Source organism: Chrysemys picta, chromosome 10, assembly GCF_011386835.1.
Source record: "Chrysemys picta bellii isolate R12L10 chromosome 10, ASM1138683v2, whole genome shotgun sequence".
Taxonomy (NCBI): domain Eukaryota; kingdom Metazoa; phylum Chordata; order Testudines; family Emydidae; genus Chrysemys; species Chrysemys picta.
In genome coordinates, this window is record NC_088800.1 from 43,002,064 (window position 1) to 43,014,648 (window position 12,585).

The 12,585-nt window shown below is 56.1% G+C and overlaps 1 protein-coding gene across 1 annotated transcript; it reads left to right on the top strand.

Moving 5' to 3' along the window:
• Positions 1–595: 595 nt before the first annotated feature.
• Positions 596–7,344, top strand: NR2E3 (nuclear receptor subfamily 2 group E member 3). The gene is made up of 5 exons (XM_005280976.4): positions 596–699; positions 1,197–1,460; positions 2,521–2,702; positions 3,773–4,013; positions 7,235–7,344. Exons 1-5 carry the CDS (start codon positions 615–617, stop codon positions 7,342–7,344), a joined length of 882 nt encoding a protein of 293 aa, XP_005281033.2. The 5' UTR covers positions 596–614.
• Positions 7,345–12,585: the final 5,241 nt, after the last annotated feature.

Sequence of the window (12,585 nt, forward strand, 5' to 3'; positions counted from 1 at the left end):
ACTGCGCCCTGCATGCTTGGTCACCCCTGGTGCCACACGGAGCCCTGGAGCACAGCTCTGGGACGGGACTGATGGGAAGGTCTTCAGCAGTGGGGTCCAGCAGAGACCGATGGAGCCACCCCATCCCCAAAGTCAGACCTGCTGAGCCCCCTGCCCAGCCAGCCTGTGGGGCAGGTAGTGCAGGGTTGCTGGGCTGTCGGGGGAGGCACTGCAGGGCTGCATAGGGTGAGCACCATGGGGCCATTGGGCGAGGGGGGGGTCACTGCTGAGCTAGGGGAGTAGGCACCATGTGGCTGTTGGGCTGGAGAGTAGGGGTGGGCCAGCACTGTACGACTGTTGTGCTGGGGTGTGGGCGCTGCAGGGGAAGGGCACAGTGGGGCTGTTGGGCTGAGGGGGGTGGGCACTGCGGGACTCCTGGTAGGTTATGGTGCAATCCCCAGCCATGGGTTTGACCCCAGGGTGTCAGCACCTTGTCCTGGCTAGTCAATTAGTTATGGGGCAGATGCAGCATCCTGGACTGGGGGAAACACCTCCTCCCCCAGGTGCCACGCAAGGAGGGCTGACATAACTGGGCCTGCATTCATCTGCTCTTCAGGTGCCAGGCTGGGACGGGGATGTGCCCCGTGGACAAAGCCCACAGAAACCAATGCCAGGCCTGCAGACTGAAGAAGTGCCTGCAAGCAGGCATGAACAAGGATGGTGAGTGCAGGGAGGTGCCAGAGGGTACAGGGCCGGGAAGGCCACACCTGCAGCCCTTTGACTGTGAGAGCTTCTGGGTAGGGGCCCGGGGCTGTTGCTCTCTGGGCAGTACCGGGTGCCCACACCAGGTGCTGGGCAGAGAGGAGCTCAGGACAGCTGAGCTCAGAGGCTGCTCGGGACAGGTGGAGAGGCTGCTGCCCAGAGCACACAGCTAGGTGACAGGGCCGGCCCCTAGCCTTGCCGTGACTAGGTCCCCACAGCTGTGCAGTGGGGAGGATAGTACCAGGACTGCCAGGTTCCAGATGAAGGGCTGGGAGGGCGGTTGCCACCCTCAGCTAGAAGGAGAGGGCAGAGGGTCAGTGCCCATCTTGCTACACGACCGTGCTGCAGGGAGGCTGGGGGTGGCTGCTCAGGGGGCGGACAGGGCCTGGTGCTCTTTGCTGTGCGTGTCAGCGCTCAGACCCTCTACCCCTAACCATCCTGCTCTGCATCCCCAGCCGTGCAGAACGAGCGCCAGCCCCGCAGCACTGCCCAAGTCAGACTCAACAGCATCCCGCTGGACACAGACCTCAAGCCTGCGCACTTGGCCACCACGCGGGAGGCCCCTCCGCCACCCTGCCCTGCCCTGCCGAGTCTTAGGGGCCCCGGCTCCTCTGTGCCGGGTACCCTGGGACCTCGGGCACCCACTCCTCCAAGTAATCACCGCTTCATGGCCAGCCTGATGACAGCCGAGACCTGTGCCAAGCTGGAGCCCGAGGACGGTGGGTTGCTGGGCACAGGGTGGGAAGGGAGGCTGTAGCAATACCCGTGCCAGCCTGGGGCATCAGCAACAGCAAGTGACACAGACCCAGTTGAGGCAGGGGGTGAGCTCCTTCCCAGTGTGAGGCACCAGCAGCATCAATTCTACGTCCCTGCCTGGGGCTGCGCTCCTTGCCGTGCCAGAGCCCTGAGCCCTTTCACTTGGTTCCCCAGCCCTTGGGATTCACAGAGCAGCCCCTGCAGAACCAGAATTCACAATGCTGCCTGACCTCAGCTGGAGGCATCTGGCCCCAGGCTGCTGTCAGACTGCAGCTGCCTCCAGGGAAATTGGCCTGTCCCAGCCAAGGGGCACGCAGGCCTTGTCACCACCACGCAAACCTCACCTGTAGAACCCAGGGCAGCCCCCCTACAAGGAGTGTGCACCAGCCACTAAAGTCCCTGAGTGGATGAGTCTTCAGTGGAGCTTCCCTCTGCCTGCAAAGGTCCTGCCATATGCCTCGGACATCATCAGCAACCAGGTGCCCTGCTGCCCTTCCCCCTGCTGGCACCAAACTGCTTCCCTTCCTGCAGTGCTTAATTTGTAATGAAAGAGGTGCTGGGGCCCTGAACTGCCAAGCCTAGAGGTGCCGGGGGCCCTGAACTGCCAGGCCGAGAGGTGCCGGGGGGTGGGGTGGGGGGCGGGGAGATCAGCCCTGGCACAAATTAGATACTACCTTTCTGCCTTGTGCTCACCTTTTGCTCCTGGAGCAGCTCGGACAGAGGTGCCGTATCACACAACTTGTGGTCCCGCTGTCTCAGATTCTCGGGCTGGGGACCGATGCTGCATTGGGAGGGCTGCAGAGCCTGGCTAAGGGGCAAACAGAAATCAGGGAAACCTGGCTAATGTTAGAGGGATTTTGAGGAGAAAATGGGTTGGTTCCTCCCCCTTCGAATTTGGGCTGTCCATGTGTCCGCCCATGAGCGGCAAGACTCAGACCAGCCCTGGCTTGGTCCCTGAAGTAGCTGGGGCAGTTTCTGTGAGCTCTGCTGCTGTCCGTGACCCAGCTGTTCTCCTCCCTCCAGCTGATGAGAACATCGATGTGACAGGTAATGAGCCCGAGAGGACCTCGACTGAGTACCAGATGTCCCCCTACCCATCCGCCAGCCCTGAGAGCATCTATGAAACTTCCGCCCGCCTCCTCTTCATGGCAGTGAAGTGGGCAAAAAACCTGCCCGTCTTCGCCAATCTGCCCTTCAGGGACCAGGTGAGGTGGGATTTGGACTAACTGGGTTGCCGTTTAGTGACCTCTGGGCTGGTGTGATGCACATTGGTGAGGCGACCCCAGGACCAGACAGCAGGGCTCTGACTAGGCAGCAGACAACATAGCTCTGGGCATGCCCCTTCCCAAGCGCTTTGCAAACAGTGATTAACTCACCTCCCACCCTTCAGGCATCATCCCAGATCACAGGCCCAGAGGGTGGAGTGATTTGTCTCAGCTCACGTGGCAGAACTGGGACTAAAAGTGTTAACAGAACCTAGGCCCCGTGCAAATTACACAAGGTTTGGTTTGGAGACACCTCAGCCTGCTTAGCAGTTAACACCATGGCAAACACCCTTAAAAACCCTTTGTAACCTTTTGTTAAAGATACAGCAAAGAAGGGAAAACAGTGAAAGCCTTTGAAACGTAAAATGCTAAGTGAGGCTTTCATGTGAACAACAGCCTTTGTTGCCTTTTCCTTCAGCTGGAGAGTATCTTTTAAAGGACCCCCCTCCCCCCCCGCCAGCCCACTCATGCCCTGTTCACAGCTGAGCTCACAGTTGGGGCGAAGTTGTAGACCCAGTTATCATAACAGAACCCAGCTCTCCTGATGTCCCCTCTTGAGCCATAGCCGCCAGGAATGGCCGGAGAGATCAGATGCATTTGGAGCATGCTGGTGGCTTTCACTTTGTGACCAATCTACTAAGCATGTGGCTGGGAACACGGGATTTAGGGGGCAGCAGGCCCTGGTGGAGTGGTGCTGTGATGAGATCACGTGTGAGGTGGTCATGGGTGACTGGGCCAGTAGCACTCAGGCCGAAAGGCAGGCACACGGGTGGTGGCTGCTGCTGTGCAACTTGTTTTCAGAACCCGTGGGAGATGACACATAAAAGGGAATCTAATGTCTGTATTACAGTAGCAGCTACAGGCCCTAATCAGGCCTCAAGGCACCAGCGTGCTAGGTGCTGTACGTACATGTACACCTACACCTGCCTACACCTGTACACCCACCTATACGCACCCACAGGAGGCCTCATCCCATAGCTCACATGTTCCTTCCTCTTGTGCCTTGTCAGGTGATTTTGCTGGAGGAAGCCTGGAGCGAGCTGTTCCTGCTCTGCGCCATCCAATGGTCCATGCCCTTGGAAAGCTGCCCGCTGCTCTCTGTGCCTGAGCTCTCCCCCAACATCCATGGGAAACTGGTGTCTGCCAGCGTGGACATCCGCATCCTGCAGGAAACCATCAGCCGCTTCAAGTCCCTGACCATAGACCCCACAGAGTTCGCGTGCATGAAGGCCATTGTGCTCTTCAAACCAGGTGAGCCCAGCTGGTGCTGCAGGACAGTGGCTAGGGACAGCCATAAGGCAGGCAGCCTTGCTCTCACATCTCTGCCAATGCCCCTCAGTCCGGACCTGCAGCCCCTCCCCCCTCCATCCCAGCTCTATTGTCCCCCCACCGCTGGAGCTCTGCCAACATCCCTCAGTCCTGACCTGCAGTCCCTGCCCCCCAGTATTCCAGCCCTATCCTCCCCGCAGCTCTGCCAATGCCCATCAGTCCCAACCTGAAGTCTCTGCCCCCCCCGGTATCCCAGCTCCTTCCTGCCCAACCCAGGGCGAGAAGGCCATCTGAGCCATCGGGACCTTGGAGAAAGCAACCCCCAGCCCTGGAGACACCGGTTATATCTGTCCAGGGCCAGCAGAGCATCATTGGGTCCCTCCTGGGCTGTATGAATCCCATCGTGGAGCCCAAAGATTCAGAGAGATGCTCGCACCGCGAGTCCCCCACAAACTGCCAGCAGTGAGACTCTGAGATCTAGCCAGTGGCGGGAGCGTGACCCGGGAGGGGACTGGGCAGCAGTGGCTGAGGAGGTTGGGTGCAGGATCTTTGCACCCTTGCTCAGTGAACTCCTGGGAACTCTATGCCCCTCCCTCCATGGCTGTCATTCACAATGGCTTCCTGGCCACCTGGTGAGGCCTGTGACCCCCATGTGGCTCTGTGGAGGCGGTGTTCTGGATGATGTCACTGTGGTCATGGACAGAGCCTGGCTGGCTGCCTGCCTTCCTCTCCACCCTTCACAGGAGGCTAAACTGGCTGCCAGGCCTGGGACCCTCCCACATGCTTCCTGCTTGCTCAGAGTGGAGGCAATCCAGGGAACGCATTGCCCATTAGACCAGGCTATGCCCTGGGAGCCGGCTCACAGGCAGTGTGCGCTGCTGCCTCACAACAGCTGCACCAGTGGCTTTCCAATATTTAGTTTGGAAACAGGAGGGAGGATGATCCAAGCCATTCACCTTCCTCCTGCAGTGCCAGGAAACGTATCAGTTCTGTGTCTCGTTTATAAATAATCCTGAGCCCTACCTCCTTTGGCATTGCCAGCATACGTTGCTGCTCTGCCCAGAAACCCAATTACCTAGGGTTGCCAACTTTCTACTTGCACAAAACCGAACACCTTTACCCCGCCCCTCCTCCCCTTCTCCGAGGCCCTGCCCCCACTCACTCCATTCCCCCCTCCCTCGGTCACTCGCTCTCCCCACCCTCCCTCACTCGCTCATTTTCCCCAGGCTGGCTCAGGGGGATGGGGTGTGGGAGGGGGTGAGGGCTTCAGGTTTGGGGTTCAGGAGGGGGCTCCGGGCTGCAGGGTGGAGCCAAGGGGTTCGAAGTATGGGAGGGGGCTCCAGGCTGAGGCAGGGGGTTGGGGTGAGAGGGTACAGGCTCTGGGCTGGGGATGTGAGTTCTGGGTGGGGCAGGGGTGAGGGCTCCGGTGTGGGGCTAGGATGAGCGATTTGGTGTGTTAGAGGGATCTCCTGGCTAGGGCTGAGGGGTTTGGACTGTGGGAGGGTGCTCTGGGCAGGGGTGTTTGTGGGGTGAGGGCTCCAGCTGGGGGTGAAGACTCTGGGGTGGGGCCGGGGATGAAGAGTTTGGGGTGCAGGCTGGGACCGAGGTGTTCAGAGGGTGGGAGGGGGATCAGGGCTGGGGCAGAGAGTTGGGGTGCAGGCTCCGGGCGATGCTTACCTCAAGCGGCTCCTGGAAGCAGCGGCATGTCCCCCCTCTGGCTCCTATGCGGAGGCAAGCCAGGCAGTTCCAGGCCAATGGGAGCTGTGGAGCCAGCGCTTGGGGTGGGGGCAGTGCACGGAGCTCCCTGGCTGCCCTTACGCCTAGGCAGGGCCGGCTTTAGGCCGATTCGGCTGAATCGGGCCCCGCACCTAAAAGGGCCCGGCAGCTCTCCACCCCTCCCCCAGCTCACTTCCCCCTTCTCCCCTCCCCTGAACGCTCCGCCCCCTGCTCCTCCCCCTCTTCTGCTTTCTGCGAATCAGATATTCGCGGGAAGTCTGAAAACAAGTAGGGGCAGGTGGGCAGCATCAGGTAAGCTAGGGCGGAGGGCTCCGGGGAGGCGCAGCGTGGCCCGGCCCAGTCCGGCCCCGGCCGAGCGGCTCCCTCTTGGCCCCGGCCCCAGCCGCTTCGGCCTGGCCCAGGCCCCGGTTCCGGCCGAGCAGCCCCTGCTCCGGCCCCTCCCTGGCCGAGCAGCACCTGCTGAGCACCCCCGGCCCTGGCGGCTCCAGCCCTGCTCCCAGGAATCGGGCCCCGCTCTTGCTAAAGCCAGCCCTGTGCCTAGGAGCTGGAGGGGGGACATGCCGCTGCTTCTGGGAGCTGCAGGGAGCCTGCCTTAGCCCCGCTGTGCTGCCGACCGGACTTTTAACAGCCCAGTCAGCAGTGCTGACCGGAGCTGCCATCGTCCCTTTTTGACTAGGCATTCCGCTTGAAAACCGGACACCTGGCAATCCTACCTCCTTCTGAGCATCCATCCCCAGCTACTGGGAGTTAATACACAAGGGTTCATCCACGTTGCCCAAGCCATGTCCACATGGTTTCTGAAGATGATCGGATTTCTCTCACCGTATTAACGATGGTTCCAGTGTTAATGTCGTCAGCAAATGTCCTTCCCTAGAGGATACAGCCCTGTGAATTGATTAAAAACAAACCCAACATCCTAGCTGTATAACTCATACCCATCGTTACTTTCAGCGTCCCAGGCCAGAGCTGGCACTGCAGCTTAGCTACCCCTCCCCTCCCACTGTGTATGAAGTTGTGTTCGTTTGGGGAGCAGCCGGGGGAATGAAGGGGGGGGGGGGAGGAGACAGGAGTTGCTAGAGCACCTGCCTCAGAGCAAGAGGGTGTCGGGTCCCATGACCTGTGAACCATCTCAAACAGCAGCAGAGGCACTGCCCCCACCCCCTGCCCGCCCTCCAGGGCTCCCCCCAGGGAGTGTCACTGGAATACCAACCTCGCACTCAGAGCCGAACCAGGCACAATTACAGCTCAGCTCAGCTGGTTCAGCCTGTGATCCAATCCGACGGGCATGCCCTCACCAGGACACCCTCCGTGCAGAGGGGCTCCTGAGCAGTGCTGTGGGCCCAGGCATTGCTCCTTGCTGGCTGGACCCACTGGCCCGCCCACGGTACGGGAGTTGTGCGCTCCTGCTGCGTGCGAGGAGCCTCTCTCAGTGCAGGTGCCACAGAACAGCCCTGATCTTGTTACAGAGACACGAGGCCTGAAGGATCCAGAGCAGGTGGAGAACTTGCAAGATCAGTCGCAGGTGATGCTGGACCAACACAACCGGACACACTACCCCAGCCAGCCTGTCAGGTAACAGGGCTCATGCTGCAGCCGTGCCATTGACCACGCAGCACCCTTCACTGCTGGCCACCTGCCAGTGCCTGTCTCGCTCCTCACCTTCCTGCCTCTCCTCCCTTCTGAGCTGTCTAACAACTGCCCGCCTCCCGGGCAAGTCCATCAGAAATCACTCTTCTCCCTACTGCGCAAGCTAGTCTCCATGATGCTGAAGCCCTCGGTTTGCCTTGTGCTGCTCTAGAGCTGGGGTAGGGCTGAGCTGTCCATCCTTCCTTTAGCAGCCTTTCCTGCATAGGCAGAAGGCTAAAGCGCAGGTGGATGCATCCCTGTTGGGCTGGCGCCCTCTGCTGGGGGAGGAGGGAGTGTCACGTCCTTTAGGGATTGGGTGCTGGGTGACTCAGCTTTGTAGGATTTCCCCCCTCCACATCAAGGCATGCTGGGCTCTGCACCTGCCTACAGCTCATCCCCACTCCTCTGTCCACTGCTCCCTTTGAGGTCTTCTCCACCATGCAACGCCACCCACCATCCTCCTTCCTGTGCACCAAGCATCCCCTCTTCTCTCTTCACATCCTCCCACAAAGGGGGATGTTCCTTCTTCCTGGTAGCCCCCCATCTCCATCTGGGGGCTTCCTGCACCCCATCCAATGGTTATTTACAACAAAACCCCTAAACACGCAGAAGGTGAAACCTAAATGTGTGCCAACTTCCATGGGCTGGAGGGCCTCTTCTACCAATCCCTTCTGGCCCTCCCCCATGATGGAATCTGTCCTAGATTGATTGTGAGCTTATCAAGGCAGGACTTGCTCTTTTCCGTGTCTTTAGCACTATGGATGCACAAACAGCTCCTCTCTTGAGCTGTTCCCTTCACCCAGGCTTGTACCTACTGAGGGTATGTCTATACTACGGGATTACTCCGAATTTACAGAATTCGATTTTTGGCAAACGATTGTATAAAGTTGAGTGCATGTGGCCACACTAAGCAAATTAATTCGGCAGTGTGTATCCATGTACCGAGGCTAGCGTCAACTTCCGGAGCGTTGCACTGTGGGTAGCTATCCCATAGTTCCCGCAGTCTCCCCTGCCCATTGGAATTCTGGGTTGAGATCCCAATGCCTGATGGGGCCAAAAATTTGTCGCGAGTGGTTCTGGGTAAATGTCGTCAGTCAATCCTCCCTCCGTGAAAGCAACGGCAGACAATCATTTCGCGCCCTTTTCCCTGGATTTCCCGAGCAGACGCCATAGTGCGGCAACCATGGAGCCCGTTCAGCCTTTTTTCACTGTCACCATATGTCTACTGGATGCTGCTATCAGACGCGGTACTGCAGCGCTACACAGCAGCATCCCCTTGCCTTTGCAAGTTAGCAAAGATGGTTACCAGCCATACTGTACTGTCTGCTCCTGTCATTCCTCCTCTGGAGTGAAGCCATCAAGTGCAGGCAGCCATGGCATGAAACAGATGACAGCATCACTGAGCTGCTGGATTGAGCAAAGGCCAATGTGCCACTGCTTTAGAACAGTGGCTACACGGTGGCTCCTCCAGGCGTGGTTGGGAAGATCTGGCAGGAGCCTAGAGTCAATTCATCCTGATGGACCATGTTGTACTTGTGAAGAACACAAAACATTGTAGTGGTAGGTCCCTACTTTCCAGCCTGAACCTTAGCATTACACTCAGCAGCCCAGTGGTAGGTAGGTTGGCAAATTGCGCTGTGTTTTCAGGGACACATGGCCACACACACTTTGATGGCCCAAGCGCGTTATCCAAAAGGGAAATTTGATGGAATAAATCAAGGGGAAACCACCCGTGTCAGAACATTTTCTCTCTCTGCAAGCTTTGTTTGGGCAGCCCCTCTTGCCAGGGAATTACTGACTCATTGTGATATTGTTAGCCCTTTGACCTCTGACACAGCAGGGTAAAATCAAAATCCTCCCTGAGACTCTCCTTCTACTTAATAGCTAACCAAACCCACATTGACACTTCTCTGCTTTCCTCCAGGTTTGGGAAACTGCTCCTGCTCCTTCCCTCCTTGAGGTTTATTTCCTCAGACCGGATCGAGCTCCTCTTCTTCCGCAGAACTATCGGGAACACTCCCATGGAGAAGCTGCTCTGCGACATGTTCAAAAACTGACCTGTCCCTCTTGCGACCAGGGTCCCTTGAGGTGGGTGCTGAGGGCTTCCTGGTAGTTCCAAGAACCTGGTTTCCAGAGCAGGTGAAAGGAATGTGGAAATCCCACTCAGTCCTGAGTGAGTTGTCCAAGTCAACTGCGTATCTACCAATCCTGACATAGTATGGCCAGGATTAATCTCTGTTCACAAGCAGCTGCAGCCAACTGGAAATTGTTACCTATCAACATTCAGGTCATTGTAACCCATTGGGGGTTTCAGTCACCCCCGGGAAGCTCACACAGCAGATGCTCTGACTCAGAATTGAACAGAAGTTTACAAGCTCCATTAGTAGAACCGCAAGAATCACCTGGTACCTACCTACCAAGATTAAACTAACGTTACATATGTGAAGAACACAAACTCATGGTGGAAAGCCAGAACACTGTACTAACACCACCCCAAGGAGGTGGACAAATGCAGCTCTTGATGCAAAGTGAGGCACGAACGTCAGTAAAATTAATGAAAAAAATGAAAATCTGGAAGAGATCCAGGCTCAGAACCCGTATCACATGGAAGGAAGGCAGAGGGGGAAGGTCTGGTCCTGGAAATCTTCACACGTCCTGCCATGGGCTATGGCCCAGATGGTGGCCTAGGAGGGTCAAGGAAAAAGTGACTGTCAGTTGGAGGGGAAAGAAATGAACTTGCCTTTGGTATTTGCTGAACCCTAAATAGGGGATAACCAGCAGCAGATCATCATCTGTGCAAGATGTGTTTTTAAGATTACTTTTTCACTGGGATTTCCCACCACACACCAGGCTCTAACAGGCGATCCAGACACTGACTTTAAGGAAGACTATGACGTTTAACACAGGATGCATGGTCTGTTGTCTTGCTATATGGCACCTTGCATTCTCTCGGACTAGGGACACTTGGTGATGGCAGAACATCTACTATTGCATTTGAACTGAGAAATGTAAGTAGAGTTTGCAGAGAAGTTGAAACACACCCTGGACTTGTAGCCTCTCTTTTGAAACCCTAATTGCAGCTAGGAGAGCACAGCTCGGAGTCAAAGACCTGGAGAGGCTGATGTGATCTCTGCTACCGTGTCTTCTGAACTGAAGATCCTTTTTGGGCAGTAAAGGAGGAAAGCTGCACTGTGGGAGGCCATGACCTGGGCATAATGACACATATCGCACTGCTGGGCCTTGAGTGTGTTCCGGCAGCATGACACCCTCTGAGCAGCGCTATCCAAGCAGTCAAACGGGACGCCATGTTCTGATAGAGGCAGGGTTTTGCAGTGCCTTGCAGGAGAAGCAAGCAATGGATGTTGTTCTCATGCAGGAAGGACAACTGTTATAGGATCTGTTAGGATGTCAAGAATGCTTGATAGGCATATTTGCACGAGGAGAACCGTTGCCTGCATCAATGTAATAAAATCCTCTTTGGAGACTACAGTGACACTCTACTCCCAAGCATTTCCTTGGCTGGCAAATGCCAGGGTTCTGAGGTTAAAGAGTTAAAACTCGTATTGGTGAGCAGCAAAGGGAGCACCAAGGACAGTGTTACCTCGGAAAGGCTATCGTGGCTCAGCCATGCTGATGTTGAGTCAATGCCCTTCAACCAAGAGGGGGGGTGTGCAGCAAGGGGGGCAGGGTCATTTTTTGCATAGTCCAGCTCCTTTGTAATTGTACAAACACACATCGTATTTCCAGAGTGCCTCTCTCGCCCTGCAGCTGCCAGAGTGTGTGCTGTCTGCTGACTTGGTGTAACTAATAAAGTGTGCTCTCTGGAACTGTTCAGTTCTCTCTCAGTTTAGCCCTACTTCCTGTGTGCATCCCACTCACCTCCCCGGGCAGGATCAGCCAGTCTATTCCTGACCTCACACTACTGGATGAGACCCTTCCTCTCGCAGGTCAGTTGCATTGCAGCCTATTGCTAATCACGGCTCGAGGTAAGAACCCTTGTGGGTTTCTGGTGTGCTCAGCCCAGAGCAGTCCCCAAAGCTAGGGCCATAATGGCAGCATGCCACTGGCCACAGCTGAATGCAGAAAGAGGGCCCTCTTCTTTATTTGTATGTGAATGAGAAGCTCATGAGATGCCAAATGAATAGTTCTGGAGATGGAACTGCTATCTATCCAGCCATCGGGTACAGCAAGAAAAGCCTTCATGCATTACCTGGTCAGTGGGCTTCAACCCTGACCTGGAGAGACCATCTACTGCTAGGAGAGAGAGGGGGTGTTCGCTCACCTCAGTCCTCAGTCTTAAGCCTTTCTACTGACAGTCAATAGCAGAGCCAACTAGTGATAACTGTATAGTTGTTTTAGTGACATGGATACTGGACTGAGCTTACTAACTCATTTCACAAAAGGGATCGAACAGCCATACAACTTCAGGTCACTACCTACCGCAGCTGAGTTTGGACCAGTAACTTAAAGATGAGATGCTTTATTTTGCATTACCAAATCACAGAATCCTGCCAGTGGGGACCAAAGGTCCCAGCGGGCACTACTTCATCTGGATTCATGCAGCTAGGCCCATTGCAGCCCCATTGCTTGGGATGGGAGGGTGAGTCCGCATGCTGACACTTCCAGCATTCAGTAAAACTTGCATCATTTTTCTCTGTCCCCATAGGGGAACTGCTGATGACTATCAGAAGCTGGGAATCATGGTCTTCTGGTGACTTTATCCAGTGCTGGTAATTGTTACACGATCACTTGTGACTAGTTCAACCACCATGCTGAAGGCAGACATGCTACTAAACCTGGAAGAATGGTTTCCCTCTCTTTCTCCCCCAGGATCATGAGTCTCAGATCCAGGGGCATAACATTTCCGATAGGGAGCTCAAACTTTGCCCAGTCAAGGGATGCAATGGAAATTTGTCACTGAGTCTAAGGGCTGCCCCTCCTGTGCACAACTGGAGCACACTGCAGCCACCCATGTCTTCAGTACACACTGGGGATTCGTGGAAACTCAGGTCTCAATAGCTGAGATCTGTCTCAGGGGCTGTATGCTGGGACCTTGCATAATGTCTTTAGAATGCTTCTGGGCCACATTAGATTGAAGTCTGTTCTGGAGAAGCAAGCAGGACACACACACCCTGTTCCCACTCCTCTGTCAAGCCTTAACTGTCTTACCGGGGTGCTACTACTCTTGGTT